The 25,676-nt window shown below is 39.8% G+C and overlaps 2 protein-coding genes across 11 annotated transcripts in view; one reads left to right on the forward strand and one right to left on the reverse strand.

Moving 5' to 3' along the window:
• Positions 1–536: 536 nt before the first annotated feature.
• LOC119910796 lies at positions 537–11,163 on the forward strand. Its single transcript, XM_038729603.1, has 13 exons — positions 537–1,722; positions 2,022–2,137; positions 2,514–3,624; positions 4,078–4,200; positions 5,170–5,325; positions 5,778–6,778; positions 7,494–7,611; positions 8,569–8,784; positions 8,923–9,185; positions 9,946–10,111; positions 10,348–10,405; positions 10,506–10,605; positions 10,835–11,163. Exons 1-13 carry the CDS (start codon positions 537–539, stop codon positions 10,877–10,879), a joined length of 4,659 nt encoding a protein of 1,552 aa, XP_038585531.1. The 3' UTR covers positions 10,880–11,163.
• Positions 11,164–11,220: 57 nt separating this feature from the next.
• dctn1b (dynactin 1b) overlaps positions 11,221–25,676 on the reverse strand; it is a 45,487-nt gene continuing 31,031 nt past the window's right edge. For 9 of the 10 annotated variants that reach the window (XM_038728967.1, XM_038728960.1, XM_038728959.1 and 6 more), the window contains 21 exons: positions 25,191–25,269; positions 24,824–24,983; positions 24,458–24,562; positions 23,441–23,632; positions 23,231–23,347; positions 22,865–23,017; positions 22,408–22,568; positions 21,206–21,374; positions 20,327–20,395; positions 19,804–20,016; positions 19,446–19,607; positions 18,455–18,586; positions 18,195–18,323; positions 17,857–17,999; positions 17,605–17,771; positions 17,401–17,412; positions 15,946–16,073; positions 15,145–15,331; positions 14,866–14,939; positions 14,598–14,687; positions 11,221–13,433 (listed from right to left, as the gene is read on the reverse strand). In XM_038728967.1, the coding sequence (XP_038584895.1) occupies positions 13,296–13,433; positions 14,598–14,687; positions 14,866–14,939; positions 15,145–15,331; positions 15,946–16,073; positions 17,401–17,412; positions 17,605–17,771; positions 17,857–17,999; positions 18,195–18,323; positions 18,455–18,586; positions 19,446–19,607; positions 19,804–20,016; positions 20,327–20,395; positions 21,206–21,374; positions 22,408–22,568; positions 22,865–23,017; positions 23,231–23,347; positions 23,441–23,632; positions 24,458–24,562; positions 24,824–24,983; positions 25,191–25,269 (2,780 nt within the window). In that variant the 3' untranslated portion in view covers positions 11,221–13,295. The remainder of the gene's footprint in view (positions 13,434–14,597; positions 14,688–14,865; positions 14,940–15,144; positions 15,332–15,945; positions 16,074–17,400; positions 17,413–17,604; positions 17,772–17,856; positions 18,000–18,194; positions 18,324–18,454; positions 18,587–19,445; positions 19,608–19,803; positions 20,017–20,326; positions 20,396–21,205; positions 21,375–22,407; positions 22,569–22,864; positions 23,018–23,230; positions 23,348–23,440; positions 23,633–24,457; positions 24,563–24,823; positions 24,984–25,190; positions 25,270–25,676) is intronic. The other variant, XM_038728961.1, reaches the window with a different exon arrangement.

The raw sequence follows: 25,676 nt of genomic DNA on the forward strand, positions 1-25,676 counted from the left end.
AGGTTATATAATGAAATTAAGCTTTGTTAACTCCCTTCTGCTACATAACAGACAGTATACATATACAGTACATACAGAAGGTACAAAAGGTTATAACATATTGTACGCCAAATGTAAAGCCATGTTTTATCTACTGTTCTTTGAAGAAGAATATGAGTGTTTGTATGTTTTTATTTTGACCACTATGTAGGCATTTTTTCCCAAACAATTATTAAAATTTTTTAATTTCCTCACCAGACAAGACAAGAGGTGACTTTTAGAAAACACTTAAAGACACATCTTTGTAGACAAACATTAATTAGCAATAAGGTTTTGCAGGTTGAACAGGTTTTGTGTAATTAGAAGAAATTTGCATTCTTCAGATTTCTGTGGTATTTTATGGTCTATGTACTGTGTGTGTGTTTTATTTGTTTTTTAAACTTTAAAGCACTTTGTGACCCCTCTTCACTGTGAAGGCTGCTTTATAAATAAAGTTTACTTACTTACTTCTCCACTTAAAAGATGAATGGATAGTTTTTATCAACTGCTAATTGGTAATGACTGTATTTTCAGGTGGCAGTCCCCATAAAGGAGAGTTTTCCAGGTCCAGCATTCTGTCAGTGGACTCCAGTATATCCATACCATTCAGCCTAGACAGTCTTGGTCCAGCTGCATGTATCCCAGAGAGGACCAGGTGGGCTTCTCCTTTATCAGATACAGAAGCTATACAGAGTGAACGCAAACTGGCACCCTCCTCCCAGCCTGATGAAGACGCTTACCCCTCCACACTGCAGATCAACCAGCAGCAGAGGCTCAGCAGCTTAACCAGCAGCAAGAATACCAAGCAGCTAGGAGACAGGTTTGACTCTGGCCTCTCGTTAGCTACCAAGGCTAGATCTGGTGATAGAGACATGGAGTCACCCTTGCAAACAATCCGTAATATGGAGGACAGCGCAGACTCTTCTTTTGAAAGCTCCAAGGTCTTGTTGGAGATACGTAAACTACTCTCTCAGGCAGAGAACGTGGTATCTGCTGGGTCTTCATTGACTTTCTCAGCTGACACTGCAGTACCCCGTATTCTCTCTGATGATGACATATTCCTCTCACTGAGGAGGAAAACCAGCGGAATCCAGGACTCCTCCTCCTCTGCTACTGGAGATCCCAGAACTCAATCCTCTCTGCTGTGGGCCAGGTCCTCGTCCGACTCCATGTTGACCTCAGAGAAACAGAGAGAACGCTCTATTGATCGAGAGAGTCTGACTTCATCAGGGCAACTGAATTATCCATCCATGCAAGCTCTTGTTACTGCACCGGCTACAGGAGCACACAGAAGGCCACAAGATAGCACTGTTAGTAAAGGTGCAGGGTCGTCACTTGTCCTCTCCCAGTCAGCCCGGCGGACAGAGCCTGAGGGCTGCAGTGCTGCTCCCCCTGACAACGCTGTCCCTCCACAGCCACCAGTCATCAAGCCTTCACCAGCTTTGAGTACACAACAGCTCACCTCTACTCCTACAGACATAGCGGGTGTCACAGAGGAGGAGAAACAGACTACTCAGGAAGGTCCTATACAGAGTAGCTCCTCCTCACCCATCCTCGAGGACACTGATCAGGGAGTGTTGAGTGACGGGAGCAGTGACAGCTCGCTGGCAGTCAGAGTGGCCAAGTTACTGCAGAGTGAATCTCCGGCCACCATGGTGTCCAGTACTCCCAGCATCACTGACCAAGAGGAGAGCAAAGCCAGAGGTAAGAGGATTCACATGTTAAAACAATACACCATAATCTAGAGTGATAAGTTTACATGGTGAAATGCGATTAAAACTTCCAAATAAACCTTTCAAACAACTCCTGCAACATAACTATCTTCCTTGTGGTCCACCCTTGTGCTAAGACAGCCTACACACTCTCGTTGCTCACACACCACCCAGTGAGAAAAACTCTATACCAGCTTACTCATTGGTGAAGTATATTAACATACTGTGAAATACACTATCTTGCACGAATAAACTATCATCTGTATGAGCATAAAGGTTTCTATGTTGCAGAGTGGATTAAGATGAAGCTATCAGGACAGCAGTGTGAGTCCCTGGAGTTGGACAAAGAAGACAGAAGGCGTATTGAAGAGATCAAGAGAGAGCTGCTGTTAAAAAACCCCATAAAGGTAAAATTGCTGATGTAGCACTCTCTATCAATGCACTTCACAAAGCAATCAGTCATAATTATAAAAGCTTGTAGTAAATTAAACAGTAACACATTTATATTTTAAACTTGTTTTTTTGTGATTTTGATGTCTACCGCCAATCTATGGATAGTCCAGGTGTCATGCCTAAGGTAACTGGTGTGTTGCAGGCATGGTGTGTTAACAGGTGCATGCTAGACTTAAGGAGATATGGAATTTTGACTTTTTCCAGTGAATCAGTCTGCAGTGAAAAAAGCTTTTATATGGATCTTTGTTGTGGATGAAATAATTCACAGGATAACATAAAATAAAGTTTCTTGCCTGGTCTCACATTTTGTTTTTTTGCGTCACCTTTCAGAGTCACGGGAGCACAGATACAGAGAGCAGTTCAGCATCCAGTGTCAGAGTGCCAAGGCGGCAGGATCTGCCTCAGCAAACAGACACATTCTCTTCCCTCTGTGATGTTAACAACCAGCCATCCCAGCCTCTGCAGGGCCTTAGTACAGATCTCTCCAACTCCAACTCCAGCGTGCAGCTTCAAAACCCTCTTCGCCCAGATCTAGAGACTCAAGTACGTGAGATCGCTGCCAGAGAAGGGGTAACCCTCCCTAGGACAAACCCTCTGGCCCTCACATCTATCACCATCGCCACCCGCAGGCGCTCCACGTCCCCCTCTCCCTCTATGTCGACTGCGCCTCCCATCAGTCCAGGATCAGAGCCACTCCACCTGACTGAGCTCTCCACAGGAGCAGTGCAACACCCTAAAACTAACAGGCAGCTACCCCCTACCATGGATGAAGAAGATAAGACAACCAGGGAGCCAGCCTTAGTGTTTGAGCCAAGCAGTAGTCTCTACACCAGAAACCAAAACCTCACATCTCAGTCAGCACCAGGGAATCAGAAGAGGCAAGATGCTGTTGGAGGCCAGTTTAAAGAACCTCCCCCACCATCTCAGGGTTTAGTTACTGTGGGTGTAAATACTCAAGATGAAAACACACAGTCTTTCAGGCGAGATGACGAGTTATCTGTCCAGGACAGCTCTGTTTCTGGTGTTGGTCATGAAGCTGAACAGGCCACTGGTTCGTCCACCTCTGAATCTCCAGCTGGGACCAGTCACGTCTCACATGTCCATCTCACTCTGTCCCACAAAGCCACTGATCACAGGTTGGCCACTGTTGTCCACACCAATCATGCTGATGCCACCACTGGGCTGCCACATAAAGAATTTGTTCCCCTCCGGCATTCTTCTTCTGCTGCCAGCAGTCCGGACGAAGGAGTCGGTTTGTCCAGTCCACCAGAGTGGTATGACACCACAGAACCAATAAGACAGCGGAGACCTGAAAGAGCCGACACCTCCACCCTGTTCCATACCGCTGTGCATCAAAGGATGACCTCCCCATCCCCACAATCATATACACCGTGTGAAAGAGGTGTAGTTTCACCAAGACCCTTAACCACTGAAACAGCAGGTAGGCCTGTTCTCAATTGTACGTATGGAATATAATTATAACAGTATATAATAAAGACTACTCGTGTTGTTTTTAGTTCTGTAAAAGTAGAGGTTTATAGTTTTATAATACAGTTTAACTTCATTGTACTTTTTATCAAACTATTAATGAGGGCATTCTGTTCCAGAGGTTGGATGAGAACATACAGTTTATTTGTGTTTTATAACTTTTGCTTCCAGGAGATGGTGAGATTAGTATGGCAGTGAGAAAAACAATTAGAGCTTATGGTGTGACAGCAAAAACAGGTATTTGCTGTTCCACCGTGAAACACCTTTTTAACTCAGGCTACATACTTTGATGCTGCATTCTTGGTAAAATTAGATCATAAGAAATGAATGTCCACACAGCTTTATTCTACATGATCCGTGGTAGATAAAGATAATTGTATGTTCCTTCTCACCTTTTCTCTTACAGCAGTGCCCGTTCTGTTGCCTTATAAACCCCGTGGCAGTGAGGAGCTCTTCTACATCCCTCAGACAGAAGCTGACTTCTACTCTACCAACCCTTCTGACACCACCATGGAGAGCTCCCACACAGGTACATCTGTCTCAAATATAATTTTATAATAACTTAGATCAGAGGTTTTCAAAGTGGGAGGCGGGCCAAACTGTTTCAGGGGATGCTCAGTGAATGGAAGAGCACATAGAATAGCCTAAATGTGTGTGATTTAGTTAAAGAGAGTTTAGACATACAGTAGTTTGGGAGTCAGAAACTAAAACATGCTTAGGACAGACCTTTTTCATGTATTTGGTGTAGTATGAAATTATCTCAAACAGCAATTTTAGGCTATCATGGCTCAATTGTTGAGTGTCTATGGGATTAAATAACATAATCATGATCCCATATGAGCAAGTAAAGGGGGTGCTTTTTTCCAAGCTTTGTCTTGTTTTCAGATCATGGTAAAACATTAAAATGTGGGTCTCACAGGTAAAAAAACCCCATGAGATTAATGTAGACTCATACCAGTAGGAGTTTAGTGTGGGGCGGCTGGGACAGGACAGTAAATAACATATTTCTCATATTTGGTAAGGTGCATTGAAGAAATCTGTAATACTGTTGATTGTTAAATGGTAAAAATTTGTGGGTAAAAAAATCTACACATAAGAAAAAGGAAGAACCAATGGAGACAAATTGATCTTGAAAAAGACATATTCAAAAATATCAAATAATAAAAAAGTTAGTCAAATTAAAAAGACAATTGCGTTGTCAGTTGAATCTGCGATGAATGAGGAGGCTCTGCTCTCATTTCCCCTGTGCCTGTGTGAGCAGCTGGTCTATTGTAACATAAACCAGGCAGTACATTAATTATACATGTTCGGGGGCTGAGTGAGACAAAGAGAGAGCTGGAGCCCCAGCAGAGAGACGGAGAGAGAGGGGGCTGCGTCTTCGAATATCTACTGTTCATTACTGGCTGAAAATGAAGGATTTTGGTCACTTCCAGCAGTATGGTTCATCTGTTGTCTCAAATCATTATAAAGTAACGAGCAACTTTTGAATTCTGGCTAGGATCAGATGACGCTGTGCCCCCACGCTTCAGCAGTGAGGTCCTCGGGCAACGAGACCCGGGGTTGGACCGTGGAGTCACCATCAAACACACAGAGGGCATCTACAGCAAAAGGTTGAAAACAGCCACCTTTAAAATGCACCAGCCTGGACACAGAGGTGAGCTGAACATACACATGATCTGTGTGCACACTCACTGTAGTTACTTCCTCACTTTCTTTGTTGTGACATCAAATGTTGAGAAAATAAAGTCTTTCTGGTTAAATTTGAAAAAATGTCAGTCTGGTCAAATTAAATCAATATAATAGGAACTTGTGCTTATTAATGCAGAAAAAATTACTTTGGGAAGATGTGAGAAATAAAGCAGGAGAAGATTGTTTTGTGTGAGCTCTCAAGGCTGTAACTGTGTGACGTAAAGAAATATTTGAGAATTTCATTTTCAAATTAGGATTGTGTGTATGTAAATTTGTCTGTGAAGTGACTTAATGTTCTGTGTTGTTTGCATGTTTTTTCTGTATGTTTGTGTACATGAGGCAATGAATAATAAATATATTGTTTAGAAAAAGTCTGTCCTTTCCAAATTTGCCTATTGTCTCTCTCTAATTTAATAGGTGCCTCTTTATCAGCAGATGAAACCTCACAAACAAACGTGACACGAGCTCCAAAGCCATCTTCTCATGTATCAGTTGATTTTACCAGAGTGCCTTTATCGAGCAACCAAGACGCCTCCAAGAGAGACCAGGGGACCAGTGCAGTGCAGTTCCTCAATTATCAACCAAAGTCAAGCCGTGAGACATTTCAGCTAGTAAATGTGGACATGGACCACAACAAGGTGAGCCATCACCTGGACCAAAACTGTGTCCCTCAGACAAGAGGGGACGCTGACTTGCCTCACCCTGCTGCCCAGCAGAGCAACAGCACTCTGGACCAGCTGTGGCAGAAGTTCTGTGATCAGTGGAGGCTAGAGGAGTCCCGACCGACCACTGACCGAGAGGCATCACTGCTGGAGCGACTAGAGCGCCTGTCCCGTCTTATTCAAAGCACAAGGGCTGCTAACACGTCCGAGCTACAAGAGGAGGCACACTTTCATCCAGAAGAAAAGCCAGGAAGGAGGGGAGAAGATGTTACAGAGAAAGAAAGAAAGAGGCAAATTGGAGAGGCGAACAGGAGTTTAGGTGGTGAGGTCAGAGAAATGGAGTGGAAAGTCAGAGGAAGGAGAACAGTTGAAGGTAAACCTCCCATCCCTCATCAGGCCTGGACACAGAGGCTTCAGGTAGATGAAACTTCTCAACCTGCAGACGAGGACAGCCGTGACTCCTTCACCTCCAGCTTCACGCACGACTCCGAGAGTCAACACCTCTGTCCTGCAGACAGAGACGAGTCAGAAACCTTGTCCGCCATGTCCAGCTCTATGTCCACTGTGGACACAGCACGGCTGATCCGAGCCTTCGGAGCTCACAGAGTCCAGCACCTGAAGACGGGCTCCAGCCTCAGTAAACTGTACAGCACCATCAATAAGCAGAAAGAAGGAAGGGAACAGAGGAGAGGAAGACACAAAGCCCCGCCTCACATCATCACACTGTCAGAGACCACCGGCACTGATGATTCCACAGTAAGTAAAGTGATACCCTCATTCTCATTCTGAACTAAAGCTACTATTACTGATGTATACATGTACCAGTGCAATAAACAAAGCTCTTTCTGGCCTTCACCACCCTTCAAAGCTTGAGGACTTGAGAAAAATAAAAGTAGGCTTTATAGTAAATTGTAGCATTGGACAGCACCAGAACTCAGTACACTCTTCATGCATCAGCACTATTTAAAAAACATTTTAATTTACCAAAATGTCTTTATTGAAAAGATCAGTCAAAAATATGGTCTTTTTTTGACCAGTAAGATATCTTGATTCAAAATGTGCCAGTTTTGAGCCATTACATTTCACAAAAGAGGAACTTGAAGATCTTTCAACAGTCTATGAATTGCATGTCTGACTGGAATGAATTAATAAATCCACAAAAACCTATGTTGGAAATCTAGGTTGCAGAGGTGTACCCAAAAGGTCCTTTTCGCACCAGACATTTTAATTTATATAATAGGAGAAGTGGGTCTGTTGTATTCAGATGTCTCATTAAACAGTGACAGTTTGACGGTGAGCCAGCATGAACAATACAAGGATGCTGAAACTGAAGCAGCTAAATGGAATTCCGCCTTTATTCATTTATTATTTACACCTGTGCTTTTTCTACTGTGTCAAACTGTCCTCTGTGGAAAAAGATGAAACTGACACACAAATTCTAACTTTTTGATGTCATTGCATTGGTCTTCAGGTTGCTGCTGATTCTGCATCATCAACCAGCACTTACACCCTCCCATCACACCATGGCCCCACCAGGACTCTGGCAGCCAAGAAGGCTGTTAAACTGGTCAGCAAAGGAATCCAGGCAGGTCAGAAAAGAGCTCACTCAGATTGATAATTTAGGATTTAGGATGATTTATTTGCTTAAATTATTTGGTACATTTCTTAGGTTTTGTTTAATGTATTTGGGGTTAGAAAACAAACCAAGAAAGATCTATAATGCGCAAAATATTCCTGTATACATGATGAATCACTGAGTTACTGTTGTGTTTCCTTAGTCAACAATAGATTTGCAATACAGAAAATAAATTTGTGTGAAATTGTCACATATTATTGTACTGGCCCGAATATAAGTCAACCCCACTGTTCCAACACCAAAAGACTTTCAGACTAGTCATGATTTCCACAAGTTTTTGCTCTTCGGGAATTTATTTACTTTGATACACCCTGACACACCATAAGAAACTCTCTTATGTTAAACTAAGCTAAATAAATTTCCACTAAAAGACACACAATAAACTGACTTGAAGAAACTCATTAGCCTAACAACATTAAGGCTGTTAACAACCCATAATGCATCTCTCTGTAGAAGCTGCTTCTCTCCATTTAAAAAGAATATCTGCTTGTCCTCCAAAATAAGACGTCCCCAACATTTTTAAACATAATTTCCAGCAGAAAATAAAATCTTACAATCTTACTTAATGAACATGAATTATGGAGTTGATTTGTGTTTTACATTTGCTACGAATAAACTGACTTTTTATTTGCAAAAAACAATAAATAGATTTAAATCTGGAGTGACTAGTCACTTCTAGCTAAGAAGAGAGTTGAAGAGTAAGGCAACTTATTTGTTTGTTTATAGGGGCAGCGTACATTAATTAACAATTACATTTTAATAACATCAATGTAAATGTGTCAGATAGTCTGTGTCTAAAATCCCAACACAATTAAAAATTGACAAATGGATAAAAAAAACATTATACATAGTAAAGTTGCAATGAAAATAATCCTATAAAAATTCTTCACACTGTTTTCTTTTTTCTCAGGTGACCTGGAGCTTGTTAGTAATGGGACTCGACGCCACACCAGAGATGTTGGGACCACATTCCCTTCACCCGGTGAAGCCAGAACATCCAGGCAGATCTCATCTTCCTCATCCAGCTTAGAGAGAGGAAGAGGAGGGCAGAGGAGCCCCTCTAAGACGCAGGGGTTACAGAAACAGAGAAGGAGCAAGAAAAGCCCGTCAAAGACCCAAACTGAAGGTACGTCAGACTGCAAATGAGGTGTCTGTGTTCTTAGGTATTATATTTGTGCAAGTATTTATACAGTATTTTTATGCCAGAGTAAAACTGAATCATTGTGTTGATTTGGCTGGTTTGAATTTTCATGGTCCTTTCCAGGTGTTTCATGGTTCATATCTGCTGACGACCTGAGGTCAGAGGCGAGGAAGGAAAACCGTCCAGAGGAAGAAGAGTCGTCATGGAGGCCAAACACTGCCTGGTTTGAACCGTACAGCAGAATCAATCCATGGAGAGAACCGCTTATACAGAGACAAGTCCACGAAGACAGAAACAAACAGACCAGTTTTGTACCTCATGCTGAACCTGATTTAGATTCAAGAAGCAAAACAAAGTCCTCTGGTCTGGCACGTATCTCTCTCCAGGTTGGTTTGTATTTGTCTGTACAAAACATCACTTAACAGGCTCTTGATTAGGAGAATTGTTCATTTAGTAGATTTAAGAAGTGAGAAACTCGTCTACAAATTGGCTGTTTGAAGAAGTGTTTCAGGTTGCTCCACAGGCCTGGCTGGTTAATAAAAGTACAGACGACTAATTAAAACATTTTCAGGTCAAGTTTTATACTTTGTCACGTTAGGAAGATTAAAGCCCCTCAAAATGTCCTTATTACATTAAATATGCATGACTAAATGTGCAACAGTCAAAGTAAAAAAATATCTTTAAATGTTATTTATTAAGTGTTTAACAGCTAATCAACTTTGAGGGTGTGATTTGATCAGATCCTGTTAATTGTCTTTTCTTAACTGAACCCTGTTTACTTACAACCAGTAGGAAGAGCACAGAGAAAAAAAGAAAATACAGAAATCTTTTTAATGTGAAACAACCAAAACTGTAGAAGATGGTGTGCTCATGTAGAATAACATCGCTTATAGTAAGAAGCAAATTGATATAACTTTTTAAGATAAAAAAGTTGGGTGTCTGTTCTGATTTAGATTTAAATTATTTTAAGTTTTATTTCAGATAGGAGAGTTGAGATAGACAGGAAATGAGGGAGTGAGAGTGGGGACAACATGCAGCAAAGGGACACAGGCTGGGTTGAACTCCAATGGTGCCCTTTTTAAAAAGCTCTTACTATTATCCCTTTTTGCTCTGTGAAAACATTTATGCTCCTCTTCATCCCTGCAGGAAGCTCTGGAGATGCGTCGTCCAGAGTTCATCTCTCACTCCAGGCAGAGGGTGAGGCGCTTGGCTCTGCAGGTGGAGGAGAGGAAGCTGCAGGAAATCCTCAGCAGAGAGAGAGACGAACTCTTCAGCCAGCCTGGAGGACCAGAGAGGCTGCCAAGGCCTGCAGGTACTCAACAACAAACCCATCCAATCTGCTGGATTCTTTAGCTCGTGGCGGCTCACAGAATCACAAGTGTCTCTATTTTTTGTGTATGAATTGAGGTGTTGCAAATGTTCTGACAGCTACATACACAGCCACCACTGTAAAGAGGAATAATGTTTTTTTTCTTTTAGAAATTATCCATTTTAAGTAGTATTATTTTAAAAACTGGAAGTACTTTTTCCTTTGGTCTCCCTGTTAAGGCACCGCTCTGCTGAGGAGAGCTGTTCCCAGGAAGGAGATGATACAGAGGTCCAAACAGTAAGTTTTATGTTTTGGATATAATCTTATTAATTATAATAACAATATAAACTTTGACTGTTTTTTTTGTGTGTGTGTCTTAACGCCGTCTCTTCTCCAGGATTTATGACAATCTGCCAGAGGTGCAGAGGAGGAAGGAAGAGGAAAGAAGAAAAGCAGAGTATCGATCTTACCGGCTGAACGCTCAACTCTACAACAAGGTACAACGCAAAGAGCTTCATTCACAAAGTCTATAATCTGTGTTACAAGTCAAATTTATTTTAAGAGCTGGTTTTATATCAAAGTAGCCAGTAGATATTTTAACTAGCAGAAGTAAAAATATTTGACTAGAGCGAATTTCATGAACTGTTTTCCTGAACATGTATCAAAGACTGACTTTACGTAACAGTCTGTATTAATGAATTTAATTAAGTGTTTCCTGTCTTTCAGAGAATCACCAGCCGAGTCCTGGGCAGACGAACAGCATGGCAGTGATCAAACAGACCAGTGAAACTTTTTACTGTAGATGAAATCAATGATGTGACAACATATTTACAATTTTAATAACATTACGAACAAAACTACCTAACTTAACTAAAAACTAGCTTTAATTTATGTGACCATTTTTTTTAGTTGCTATTTGAAAGATTATGTGGAAAAGTAGAATTCTGCTTTTTACTTTTTCCTACTTAAAGACCAGTGGAATGTTTTAATTGGTTAAAACTTGAAAGGATGTTTTAATGTAAAAAAAAATAAACCACATTTTGCAGATTCTTTAACACTTTTTGCTAAATTCCATGTATTGCTTCAAGACAGTCAAGGCTGACAAAGGCACATTGGCTTTAATGTCTTTATTGATCAGTTATTGGCTGTGCAAGAGAAGGAAGCCACACAAGGAAAAGGTAAGACAAGTTAGACAAGCTGCAGATTCAGCACATCAGCTGCTCACAGAGAAAACAGATAAATTACATAATGAATAAATAAGAAATTTCTGTATTTTCTCTACTACAGTTCTGTAGATGCACTATACTCATTCATTATAAAATAACACTTAAAGTTATGACAGTACTGGGTAAACATAAATACTCTAACAAATATTTAAATAAAATAATTTATCAAGGATTAATAAACTAAAAGCCTTTTAAAATCAGCGATGGCAAACGTTGGTGAAGAGAAACAAAGATTCTTTGGCAAAGATGTATTTTTGCTTCAAACAAGGTTTTAAACAAATCAAAAATAAGGCAGGTGACCGCTCTTAACCACAAGGCTCTCTGCAGGTTTAAGGCTCGGACAAAGTTAAAGTCTGAAACAGCAACAGGAATCTCAGCAGAACAAAGTCGTTTCTGGATTTTTGTAAATCAGTAACTTTACCAATTTATACTAAGCATGTAAAAGTAAACGGTAACAATGTACTGAAATTTACACCACGAGTGTAATAAATACTAAATAATTTAAACCATATAATGCTTCATCATCTCTGTTTTCAGATAAACATGAAAAATCTGCATTTTCCACAGTAAATCCCTTGAGGTTAATCAGCTTTTCTTGTTCTGTGCAGTCCACAGGGTTTTAATCAAACCACAGCAAAATACAAAATCCTCAACACACACTATAGTTTGCATGCATGTAGCTTCATTGCTAAAACTATTTATCATTAGACCATCAGTGAAATGTCTTTGCAACAATAAAGTTACATCCAAGTAAAGCAAATGTGCAGGATTTTGATCTCCTCTATGGTTTCTCCTGTCATTCAAGACTTGTTATATGTGCAAAAAGTCTCTATATGAAACCACAGTAAAATTATTTTTTAAATCACTTAATCCTTCTTTCCCTTTAGACAGTTAAGTTACAAAAATGGAGCACACAACAGTGACACCTGATTAAAATTTACAACACAGTCATCTTTCTTATCCTGTTTAGCATTAACAGTAGCATAGAAACGTGGAGCAACATCCAATGTTCTGGCCTAACATAAACCAAACTGCAGGTCCACACCATGGCCAAAGAGGAATTTGATAAATATTCTACGCAACAAAAAATTCTGTGAATCTGGGCAGCATGCAGCAGCGCTGTTGCAGGTCTCACTACTTCTGTATCTGGCAATAAAACTAAATTTTAAGAGCATGGAGTCATGATCACCTCACACAGTATGTAAGTTACTGTATGTAGGGCTGTATCATCCAAGTCACTTTGAAAACTTGATTTAAGTTGAATTTGATTTGAGATCAATGAAAGGGCACATTAAGAAAGATCAGCTGAATGCCCAAAAGTTTCCGCTTTTGTCACTGTGAAGTTGCAGGTTTACAGGAAGGAAAAGATTTTTGATTTTAGTACATCACTAATTGCATATGCTGCTTTCCTGGTGTGGATTTTGCTTTAACATTTTCAGAAATTAACAGTTGCAGTGATTTATATTCAGTATCCGCTCCTAAGTGACATTTTGAAATTTCTTCACATTTTTCTTTTTGACAGTCCAAAAGACATTCAGTTTACTGTCATATATGACAAAGAAAAGCCGCAAATCAATGACTGATTTGCATTTTTGTCTGAAAAATTACTGAAATAAATAATCAGTTATCAAAATTGTTTCCAATTAATTTTCTGTAGATTGACAAATCGATTAATTGACTAATAATTTCAGCTCTAATTGTAAAATTGCCTGAGACCAAGAAAAGGCAGCATCAAAACAGGTTAATGACCTAAATGACCTAGAGATTAGACTGGTCTCAAACAGCCCTGACTGTCGCAGATTAACTTGATGATTTCCCACAGGTTGTAATCTCACCACTAGTGATCTGAAATGCCTCCTGGTTTCACTTGTTTGGCCCTGGAGTGGAAACCAGGCTACCAAGCTGATGATGGGGGGCGTGTTGTGTTGGTGCAGCAGGCAGGATCGTAGGGCAGGTGAAGTTTAGGTCCGCAGCAGACTGTGAACTCTCTGCAGCTGAAACTGCGACAGGACGAGGCGGTGGACCTGCTCCTGACCGCGGGCACACGGCACCATGACCCGACCCACCAGCACCGTGTCGCCCTGCTTCTCCTCCTTCGCCTAAAGACAGAAAAGGGTTAAATATTAGATCTGCAGAGAGATGATGGAGTGCGGTAAGTCCCCATATCAACATCTAGTGGCCCAAGACTGAATCCGGCCAGATCCTTTTGACTTCTGCCTCTCCTACTCTGCTCTTCGAGATGTCTAACTGTGCTTTGTTGGAGTAGCTACATCTTTTCTTTTTAAATTAATGAGAGCAGGTAGAGGCAGGTAGGTAATTAATTTGTATTGATGTGCTACCTACTGGATAGTGTTTACACAAGTAAGTACTGTTAAAAAATCTGGTTTAGAAAAGGTTTGTCTGATCTCTGCATCTCGCCAGCCTGCGAGGGAAAAGGCTGGAGCCACGTGTACAATAAATTCAGACAGCAGCAGCAAAATGGATCAAATAACATCAGTGAATGAGGACTAAATAATAAAACTCTTAATTTACATAGTACCTGTCATACAGAAAAAGTGATTTACATTAAAAAAGGAATAAAAACAGGAAACAACTTTGACTCAATACAAAGCAGGTAAAGATAAAGTGCTTAGTGCTTGCAGAGAAAACAAGCCATTTGAAAGATGGAAAAGGTTTGTGTGATCCTAGAAGAAATTAAATTGCTAAAGATATTTGGAAACCGTTTTTTGAGGCAAAAGACTGAGCTTTAAAATAAATGTCATGCTTTGAACTACAGCCTGATCATAAAGTAAGCATGGTGTAATAATAATAATAATATAATAATAATAAAGCTATTTCTATACTTAACATTTGTAGAGCTGTTACTTTTTTGGAAAAATGTAAGTGAATGAAATTTAACAGGAGATAACTTTGCATTTGATCTTTGCGAAAAACATCAAAATTGAACTGAATCATTTGATCATCCACCTGTGGTTCATTCTTAGATTGGGTTGTTGTGTGTTAACTATTTAAAATAACCTTTATAAACTCTGGTTATGATTAAATGTCTGGTTTACTCTCATGCTAAAATGAAAAAAAGTCAGTTTCACACCTGCATAAATAATTTGATCAATTACAAATAAAGAATTTCAGGGTTACAAATTATTGTCAAAAACAGCAAGACTATGACTGTGACACTTTCATTCACCTTCTATGAATCCCTACATAAGGGTCAAGTAAGTGATGAGCTGTGACTGGCAGTGCGTCTGTAGCGGCTCTCTTACCTTAACAAACGAGGTCGAAGGAAACGTCGCAAAGTCAGACGTGACTCGAGCTCCAGGTTGCTGGTTGACGACGTGCTCTGCTACTTCATCCTGACAGGATGCGTAGAAAAAAGAAGAAACATGGAGGAGGAAATCTGAATTTGTCTTAAAGGTGAGTAGGCAGGTTTTTTTGTACTAAATGTTTTAGGTGTGTTTTTTGTTTATTCCCTTGTGTTTTAAAGTCTTGTTGGATGAGGTCATGAAGATGTGTAGGGCTGTGTGTGCATACCTTCAGTCTGCCCAGAGTATCACTCAGGGACTGCAATCTAGCTGTCTGTTCCAGGAGCTGAGCGCTAGGTGTCACTGCAGGACAAACAAAAACATCTGTTATTCAAACCTGCTTCTCTCTTTGAGCAGTAATTCTTCTTTTCTGTATTTTAAATGTACTAACCCTGTAAATATTGTTTAGTGTCATTTATAAAAAACAGAATGAGACAAAGGGAGGAGGGGGGCGGGGCAAGCATAAGATTTTGAAGACACACTTTTATTTTTCACTGCACTCACATACCTGGAGACTTCCCGGTGATGTCCACCACCTTGACGTTTGCGCTCATTTGCAGCAGAGTCTCCAGGAGCTGGTCGGTCTTGCGGTAGAGGGCGCTAGAGAGCACTTCAGGACGACCTCCAGCTCTGGAGGGAATTTTGGTCACGCGAAGAGGAGGCAGAGAGGCGAGCTGAGCGCGCATCTTCTCAGCCTGCGAGGGAAAATATGTTACTGCAGCCACATACACACAATATATCCATACAACCGCAAAATGGATCAAATAACATCAGTGAGTAAAGACTAAATAATACCATAATAATACATACTTTATTTCTATAGCACCTTTCATACAAAACATGCAGCTCAAAGTGCTTTTCATTTAAAAAGGAATAAATAAATTGAAAAGAAAGCAGCTAAAGATTAAGGGCTTAGCATTGCAGGGAAAATAAGTAATCTGAAAGCTCAAAAGAAGGAGATTTAAAAGCATAAAAAGGCCATTTTTAAACACGTGGGGCTCCATGTAGCCTAAAGCACGTACATCTTAAGAAGTGGTGCAAGAAAAGGGCTTGGTTAAAAACATGTTTTAAAGTGCTGTTTAAAAACAGCTTTGTGCTAAAGCAAGTTGCGTTTCCCCCGAGTTCTGAGTAACTATCTTGCTAAATTTGTTAAACTAATATTAGCTACTTACAACCCCCCCACAAAAGTAAAGTTTTTTTTAAAATATGCCTTTCTTTCTCTATGACTTTGAGGGATCGTCATTAAATAAAGAAAAGGTTAACGTTTGCAACAAGTCAGATGTTGTGATGGTGGAGAGATGATTCGCACCTTCAGTCTGTTGTTGTCGTTCTTCAGGTGTTTGATGCAGAGTCTCTGAGCTTCAATCTGCTGAGTCAGCAGAGGAGAGTCGATCACCTGGATGCCCGACCCTGAACCGACACTGGACATCATGTTTGCTGCGGGACCGAGAGCAGGTACACGTTATGAACACCTGACTGGACCCGAATCTCATTTATATATGGAGTGTTTGCTAAAAATAAACACTCCAGCCATCTGAAGTAATTTTTCTTTCTTTCTCCAACTCTTCATGTCCAAACAAACAAAACAATTTGTTTACAGCTGCCGCATTTAAACGTGTTAGTGTGCATACTTTAGTACAGAACCTAAGAGTATTCCCATTTTATGTTACTTTACAGTACATTTTAGATTTAAATATTGTACTTCTTATTCCACTTCAATCATCTGACAGCTGTTGTTACCCCTTACCTTAAGATTTGATATACTAAACCTGTGATGAGCTTATGAAACACAATGCATTGTTACAGATTAAACTAGTCAACAGTATAAAAGTAGTGGAAATATTGTATAATTTAACACTGACAGGAGCCACTTGTCATACTTTACTTACATTTAGCTTTTTAAAATTATTTCTAAATAATACTACAGTAAGATCTAGCCTTTGTATTTTTACACTGTAGTACTCCTACTTTTACTTAAGAAAAGAATCTTAATACTTCTTCCACCACTGTTTTTTAATAGTTCAGAAGAGGTAAAATCATAATCATTAAGTTTTTCTTCTCTGGTGTAATTTTTTATTATAACAGCCAACATGTCAAAAACAAAGAAAATAAACAACTTGAAATTGGTGTGATGTACATACTGAGCAGAGTTGCCAAATAAAGACCATGCAAGAAGATGCAGATTTATGAGATGAATCACATTAATAGATATATTTGGATACATCATTTTCAGTCTTAATGGTTAACCCACAGGGTTTCTGCAGGGTTTAAGTTCAATTCAAGACATTTTAACACCACAAAAAAGCAATTTAATACCCTTTTTCACAATCATATGGTCCAGTAGACCATATTAAATTATTAATATAAAAAATGTATTATCTCTTTTCTTCTTGTACTTTCCAGCAGTGTATAAAAACAATTCTTAATGATATAATGGACCCAGATAAGCAGCAGAAATATTAATCAAGAATTAATTTAAGTTTGGCTAAAATCCCATCCTGAGCTGTTTCTGACTGCTGATTCCACAATCAGATACAAAAATATTTAATAACTAAATAACAGTACACACTACTTTCCAAAGGACTTTTTTTTAAAGAAACTGAATTCAGTGCTTTTTAAAGGACTTTTCAAGACCTGCAGAAACTCTGAATGAAGCATGCATGTAGCATCAACTGCTGTCAAACCATGCTTAACGTTAGTTCTTTTTGAAACAAATATTAGCATGCGGGATCAGCAACAGATGTCAATACGAGCATGTATATACCTTTCTGTTCCTCTGCAGAATGGTAAAGTAAGAGATTAAAAATACAAAGAGGAGGTTAAAAGGAGAAATTAAACACAGTAGTTGGAGTAATTATAACAGGGTGATAAATCTGTTCCAGCCACAAGCACATGTAGTAATGTGGCTGCTTTAGTTTTCTGTCTGTTGCTGGTGAATGTATGGTCACGTAGTTTTCGTGCCACTTACCTCCTGCAATTCCTGTGACGATGGAAGCGATTCCTGATGGGCCGGTTCCTCTCAGCCCGTCGACGGTCATCTTTGATTGGCTGTTGATCCGTTGCTTCAGCTCGGCCTTCTCCGCCTCCAGCTGGTCGATGTCGGCCTGCAGAGCGTCCATCGTCTCCTCGAACTCCCTGCAGAGAGGAGAACGACATTGCTTAGCTGTTAGACATCTGTTCCACAACATGTCTGAAATCTACAGTCTTGGGTCGCTCTTACTTCTCTTTCTTCTTCAGCAGAGTCTGGGCTTCGTCCAGTCGAGTCTGAATCTTTTCAACACGTTCGTCTGCGTCTTTGGATGAACTGTCCAGCTTCTTCTCCAACAGACTGAGGCGGACGTTTGCCTCGCTAAGCTCCTCTCCCTGGAAACCCACACAGGTTTGGTGCAATAAACATTAAACTTTATTCTAAAACAACTTATTTGCCAATGTCATGACTTGTGCTAATGCAGTTAAATCTCACCTATCTTATTTTCCATTTAGATGACACAGATGGCAACAATGAATCCACAGTTGTGTTCAATGTTTTTTTATTCTCATGTAGGTGTGTTTACCTACCTTGATCTTAAGAGACTTCTTCAGCTCTTTGATGACTGTCTCTCTGTCCTCCAGCTTCAAGCCAAGACCCTCTGCATCTGTGATTTCAGCTCGAAGAGCCGCTGCCCGCAAATCCACAGGTGGAGGGTTCTGATAGATGGCAAAAGAAAGTCATATCATCAAAACTGAAAAATCTAATACGGCAGTCATAACCAAAACTTGCACCGCAATAAATCATGTCAAGGTGAGAACCCAAAATGCTTTTCAAGACACTTAATTACCTTGTTTTGAGGCTTGTCTGAGTCATATTCTCCCTCCTGCATGGCGGTGGCCATCTTGTTCATGGTTGCTATGACGATGCTACAGGACTGCCGCAGATACTCGTAGGGGTTTGCACCCTGGGATCCATAAATCTGAAAATGATCGTATGCTTGTCAATAACTAGAGCAGTCAGATAATTTCTGTTGTTCTCATGTCACAGGGTGTCTGAAAAAGTTACATTTTATTTTTACATTTTACGTTTTCAGGCTGCCTTTATTTCTGTTAATATAATATAAAATACAGATGTGTTTCAATTTTGGGAGTTTGGAGTGTAGCTCTCTGTGGAGTTTCAAAAAAGCTTTAAAATCAAAATAATTAAGGATTACAATTTAGATTGAAAGTTATTTTTAACTTTTTTAAAGTTAGTTTTTCTTGTTTGTTTTTTTTCCTTCTCTTCTTTTGTTTCTTTCGTTGCTGGTATTCTGCATTCTAGTGTATAGAATAGGCAAATATTAGCCTTGGGCTTAATTGCATATTAAAAATGGTCATTATAATGTAAACCGAAATAAACCATTCATTCATTAATTGACTTATTCATTGTTACACATAACTACCACTCATTTGCAAGATGACATTTTATATAAACACCACATCCAGTTGTTGTTTTTCAGGTAAATACCAGCTAGTTTAAATTGAGAGTATTTTCAACACTTGAATAACTTTTCTACACATCAGAGCTGTTCTTCAGCAGTAGAATTTCTTTAAAGAAAGTCTTTTGTTATTGAGATTATTGGAGAAATGTTGCTTTAATTATTAAAATATGATGATAATAATTACATTACAACACACAATTATTTTGGGCCCAAACAAAAAATGCAGTTGTAAGAGTTTCTGATGGTACTGAACCTCTTGCAGAGTATGGCCATTAAAAATTATAAATTGTCTTTTTAATTTTAGTGTGTCTTTGTTGGTCACCAACACCAATCAACTGTAACGTATTATTGTGTATACCTGCTCTCCTGCCTTGAACGCAACATCCTCCAGTTTGACGGCTGACAACCCATCCTGCTCACCCAGAGGTGACATCATCTGAGCTCCAGCCGCTGCCACTTCCTGCAGCACCGCCACCACCCAGGTCAAGTGTTTCCTACAGTCTGACAGGGTGTCTGACACCTGCGGGCCAAAGGTCAACATGACTGAAGTTATCACGACCAGGGGAAGACAAATGTACATAATGAATACTACTATTACTACTACTACTACTAAATATAATAAAATAAACTTAAACTAAACGAAAAAGTATAATTGAAATTAAACTATACTAAAAGTTGGCGAATGCAGCAGCCAGAAGTTTTGCTGAAATGGTTACCTGTTGTCCAAAGTTAAGCGCTGCTGGGATGCCCGGTGCGTCTGTTCCTGGCATCCTGCGGCGAATCTTCTTGCAGAACTGTCGGATGTCGCTGCAAGACGTCTCCAAGTCCTTCAGCAGCACGGCGAGGTCTGCCTTCTCCTGGCCCGTGTGCAGGAACGCCCGCAAGCGACCGACCTCCACCGCCATGCAGTCCAAGGCACTCTGGGTAAACTGCACATGGACACAACAGGTGATCAACTGTTTAAGTAGCTAGATACACAGCCATTATGTTCATACCACTTTCAACTCACAAGCTGATTAAACTCGAAAGAAGACGCAACATCCAAACTTATAAGCTACAGCTAAGCAATGTGACATAAAATGTCCTGGGAAATGCAGGAAACAGAAGGAGCACAATTACAGCAATATATCAAAAACGTGTGAGATGGTTTAAGAGTGGACACCGACGATGGATGAAGTGGGATGTGGTTCTACTGTTTGTATAAACTCCTCACAGCCTGTTGGTGATGCTGGTACTCACTCTGATGTGATCAGCCAGCTGCATGGTGCAGTCCTCATTCTGATCTGCCAGGTGGATACTGTACAGGTGCTGAGAAAGGAGTCATTTTGTAAATAAGTATAAATTCACATGCAGAATCATGGTTTGTGTCCAAAGCTCAACTTTGTAATGTACCTATATGTGAAATTGTATTTTGAATACATTTGTAATTGTACATGGTACATTACATAAACAGTTTTACTGATTAACAGAAAATCAAGGCATGGCAACTCTGGTATGACATGGCAAAATTTTCTTGTAAGCAAACAAACATTATGTTTACAGTCAATGTTTCTAACCAAAACTCATTGTGTGTATCCTTGAGGTCAGACAAACAAAGATGAACGCATTTCCTTCTTCATAAAATATTTGTAAAGTTGAATTATTTACATCCATGTTTACTATCTGACAGTCTTCTTCTTTACTGTCTTTGCCAGTGCATTGCAAATCTTGGCACTTAGAACCATCTATAGATCTGAGGAATAGTGTGAACTATTGGCAGGACATGTCTCATGTCACCCATATGAGCAAAACAGGGACCCACTGCTCCACAGTGCAACTAGAGGTCAAAAACTTAACAGGGATATTTTGTGTCAGTTGACAAATGTATTGACTAACTGAGTGCTTCAGCTCTAAGTGTACATGTCCGCACACAATTTATGTAAAAAACAGAGAATAAATACATGGAGAGGTTAATTACCATATAGATAGATAGATAGTTCATTATTTCATTTAAATCTAATATAGCGACAATTTCACATGAGAAGACGATATTCTCATGTGAAATTGTCGCTATATTAGATTTAAATGAAATAATGAACTATAACAGTGTGTGTATGTGTTAGTGTTATATGTGTGCACCTGATAGTATTTAATGGCCTTGGTGAGCGGCTCCACGTTGACCGTCTCGTCCAGCTGGTCTTTGTGCAGCAGGTCGATGAGGAAATCCAGAGAACGTTCGTGAACGCTCATCTCCGGGTACAAAGAGCCGATCTTCTTGTAGACTTCCACACTGCACTGAGCCAGAGCCCTGACACACACACAAACAGAGATTTATTTGAGTGTTTTTACGTTATATAGAGTCAAACAAAAGACAACATGATTATTGTCGTGATTAAATTCAACTGAGCTGTGTTAAGATGTGATCACTCTGTCCAGTCAGACATGCAGGTGTCCATGTGATGTGGCACATAAATCAAAGCTGACATGTAAGTATTCCTCCGTAGCTCCTAAAAGCATCATTCTGTGGAAACAGGAGCTAAATATCTGTTTGATTCCTTATATTTGTTTAGAAATTAATCTGTATTTTTAGTTTATTTCATGCACATATTACTTATTCATTTCATTTTGTGGTAACAATGGAAAAATATGTTCTAGTGAAAGTAGCAATACCGCTCTGTAAAAATACTCTCTTACAAATAAAAGCATTTTACTGCATTAAAGATTTCAGTTAAATAAAAGTACAGAAGTATTAACAGCAAAATGAACTTGAAGTATTAACGTCAAAGTACTTTTTGGGCTGAATGGACCCTTTCAGAAAATATATTAACTTATATTATTCGAATATTTTGACTGATACTTTAACACATGAGCAGAATTTTATTTAATAAATGTATTAATATGTACATCACTTTAATGTTGCAGTTGGTGGAGGTGGAGAACATCTGAACTACTTTAAACACTGTTGGATAGTTTTACCTATAGCACAGTATCATATTTTATAATCAGATCATATGTTTTGTTGTTAAAATCTTAATTCTAATTTAACTAGTTACTGTCTGATGAATGTAGTAGAGTAGAGGTTCAAATTTTCCCTTCTGAAAATTAAAGTAAAACTACATCATATCACATGCTGCACATTGTGTTATCATAGCAAAGCACACAATCACACAATCTGCACAGAAGGAGAGGAGTTTCTCACAAAGAGAAGACTGAGAAACAATTGAGTTAACAGGTTTAGATAAAATGGGAAATTGAGCAGAGATAAGCGTGTCAGTCATCTGTCAGTGCTCAAACTTTCTCCTGCTGTATGTCCTTGATTTAGAGACCGTAGTGAAACATACTGCTCGTATTTATGTAGCGTGGCCTGCAGCAGGTGGAGCGAATAGACCAAACCACCAGCAAAGCTCAGCTGCTCTCCGATGGCTCCCTTCAGCCCAGCTCGCTCCACACAGTTCTCATTCAGGTCAAACTTCTCCTGGGCCTGTTTGCTGATCAGCTCGGCCTGCAGACACACACAGATAGTTTAACATAATTCAGAAATACACTAAATTAAAACATTTAAAAGGTATTGACTTGCAGCCCCCTTTTTAATAATCCACATCTCTTAGTATGAAAAGATAGTTCAGTGATGTGAAAAATTAGCATATTCAATAAGAGATCAAATGACTCCTTGAAATTCTGAACTCCCACAATTGATGGGATATCTTTCTAATATCTTTCTGACTACTAACTGCTAACTACAGAATTGTTTTTAATCTGAAAACCACGGCTCTGTGGATAAAAAAGTGAACTGTTTACCTTGCAGATGAGCCGGGGGATGAGCAGCAGCACCAGGATGCAGTCGTGGTCTCCGCCATGACGAAGGAAGGATTCGGGCATGAAGGAGGTCAGAAGAGAAACGTGTCTGTTGGCCTGACCCACCTCCATCTTCCTCAGCTCCATCTCAATTGCCTGAAAATACACACGACACAAAGGACAACATTTACAGTCCCAGCCTTAGAGCCAATTTGTAATTACAGACATTAAAATAATACACAGATCCAAGCTGACTTGCAAAAAGTTAAACTAAAAGGACATTCAGGCGGTCACTGAATCACATTATATGTTATCACACTAATGAGAACTACACGTTATTCAGACCAAAGAGCTCTTATTGTCTCTGACCTTGGCGTAGGCCTTCGTCTCTGCAAACTTAATCTTGAAATCAAACATCTCAGCTGGCGGCTGCTGCAGCAGCTCTGCTGAGGCTTCCTGCTGGCTGGTCAGCTCTCTGTTTACTTCCTGCAGCAAACACAAAGGAACAATCAGGATGGATTATTAGACAGAAATGTATGATAAATCGACATGGGTCTCACTCATGTTGACTGTCTGTACCTGCAGGTGTGCTGTGAGCTCGCGGTATTTCTTGATGGTCTGCTGGTAATCAGCTACCGTCTCCTGTGCAGCCTCAACATGTTTCTCAGCCTCTCGGACTCTCGCGGTGCCCAGATCCAACATCTCCCTCAGCTCCAACTCCGTCTCTCTGGCGTTCTCCTGCAGCTCGTCGTTCATTTCATTTATAGCTTCCTGAAGGGTGGAGGCAATGACCAACAAACAGGGTCAGCCATTTACTGGAATACTGTGGTGACCACCTTTGAAATTTCAAATGATTACATTTCTTGTTTCTCAGATTTTCTCGTTACGCTGCTGTAACGACCCTTTTATTGCAACAAATCGCTAATGTCTTTGCCAGAAATGTAAACATATTTTTACTCCTGTATGTTTTTAGTTTTTCTTTTATTTATTATTTATTTTATAATGTCACTATTTTTACTATAAAGCAAATCACATTGATGGGGGTAATCTGTCCTAAAAATACTTCATAATTCAAAGCTACATGTATAATTTGTCCCGTCCACCACAAAACGTTTGCTGGCGTAATGTTTTGGAAAAATGCCATACAAATTCTGCACATACTGTAAGTGATTACTTGTGCCAGACACAATGACAGACCAGTGGGATTTCTTCTACAGAATTGTTTACTCCTATGGAGGGCAATGGATGACAGAAGTGGACTTCAACCGAATTCAAATAGTATCCGAACAATGAAGCAGCGAAAACAAACACCAGGGGGCAGCACATACATATTAACGACCGTGGCCCATATCAATAATGAAATGAGTCAGCAAAGTGTGGCACTTTAATTTTCTCTAACCTCAGTCCTATAAATACACACAGAGGGGCTGAGCTGGAACAATGAGTCCCAGTCATTAGTCTTAGATTCTTTTAAAGAGCAAAATTAATCAACGTTGTGTTTTTGTTAACTTAATGTCACATTAGACGTCTGTGTTTGTTGCTGCCATCAACAGATGCAAAAATAAAAACTCTGTGAGATTGATGAGTTCCACTCACCAGGTCAGTGACAGTCTCCCTCAGCTCCCGGACTTTCTCCTCCAGGTCCAGGTTCCTCTCTGTCAGCATCTCCACCATCTCCTCCGCCCCCAAGGCCGCATCCACCTGAAGCAAAGCACATCACCATCATCAGAAATGGCAGTATTAAATTAATATTTATCAATCAACTTGCCGATGTCATCCTTAAAAATTTTACATTACAATAAGTTTCTAAGGAAAACTCCAAATATCTAATCTAATAAAAAAAAAAAACGCCACTAAAGAGTAAAGAGGCTGATGCTGGTGGCCTGCAGGCTGATTTATGTCACTGTATAGCTGCAGCAGCTCAGCCTGTCAGAAGTTCAGCCTGTGTGATAAAACACTTACCTGTTCTTTCAGCTCGTCAATGGTCTTTTCTGCCACCTTCATCTCTTCCTGCTGTTTTTCTTTCTGGCTTCTCAGTGCGTCCAGCTCCACATTCTTCTTCTCCATCTGCTTCTGCAACTTCACATGTTCCTGCTTTTCTGATGCCGACAGGTCGCGCATCCTGACACACAGGAAAAAATTGATCACTAAGGTCTGGATCAAGAACTTTATTGAATTTCTTTACATTCTCTCCTTCTTATCTCTATTTATTGTCAACTTCAATGAAGCAAAATGACACCATAATTAGTGCCCACCATAATAATTCATGACTTTTCATGGCTTTCCTGTAGGGCGAAGAGACCAGTAAAAGAAGTGTCAACACACCTACCTGACCAGTGCTTCCTTAAGTCTGCCATTCTGCTCTTCAAGCTGTTTCACATGGTAACTGGAGGCAGCACCATCCGAACCTGTGAAAGGCCGGAAAAATCAACTGAGCTCTATGGGATCCGGTAGGTGAAATATACTTCCTTTTTTCTGCAGGGGGTTAAAAAAAAAACTTTTTAATGTAAGTCACCAAATGACACTTTGAATTGATGTTGCTGCATGTTATTGCCAAGAGAGACGATGGCAAGTTTCAATTAAACAAATGGGACTGTTGTTTTGAGTTGGCTCTGATCACTGTTAGCTCCACTTGCTGCAGTTATAAAAAAAAAAAAAACTTTCCAGAATGACAAAAAAGTGCTGCACTCAGAGGTCAATGATAACTGGCTCTAAACCATTTCAACAGTCTCATCACGTTTTAGGCCAACCTTTGTTATTTCTGCTCCTGTGCCACTTGATAGTAACACAGAATAACTCATCCATATTTTATGCA

The sequence above is a fragment of the Micropterus salmoides genome, unplaced genomic scaffold (assembly GCF_014851395.1).
Source record: "Micropterus salmoides isolate LMB-PRFRI ecotype aquatic unplaced genomic scaffold, ASM1485139v1 Ms_hic_scaffold_19, whole genome shotgun sequence".
Lineage (NCBI taxonomy): Eukaryota > Metazoa > Chordata > Actinopteri > Centrarchiformes > Centrarchidae > Micropterus > Micropterus salmoides.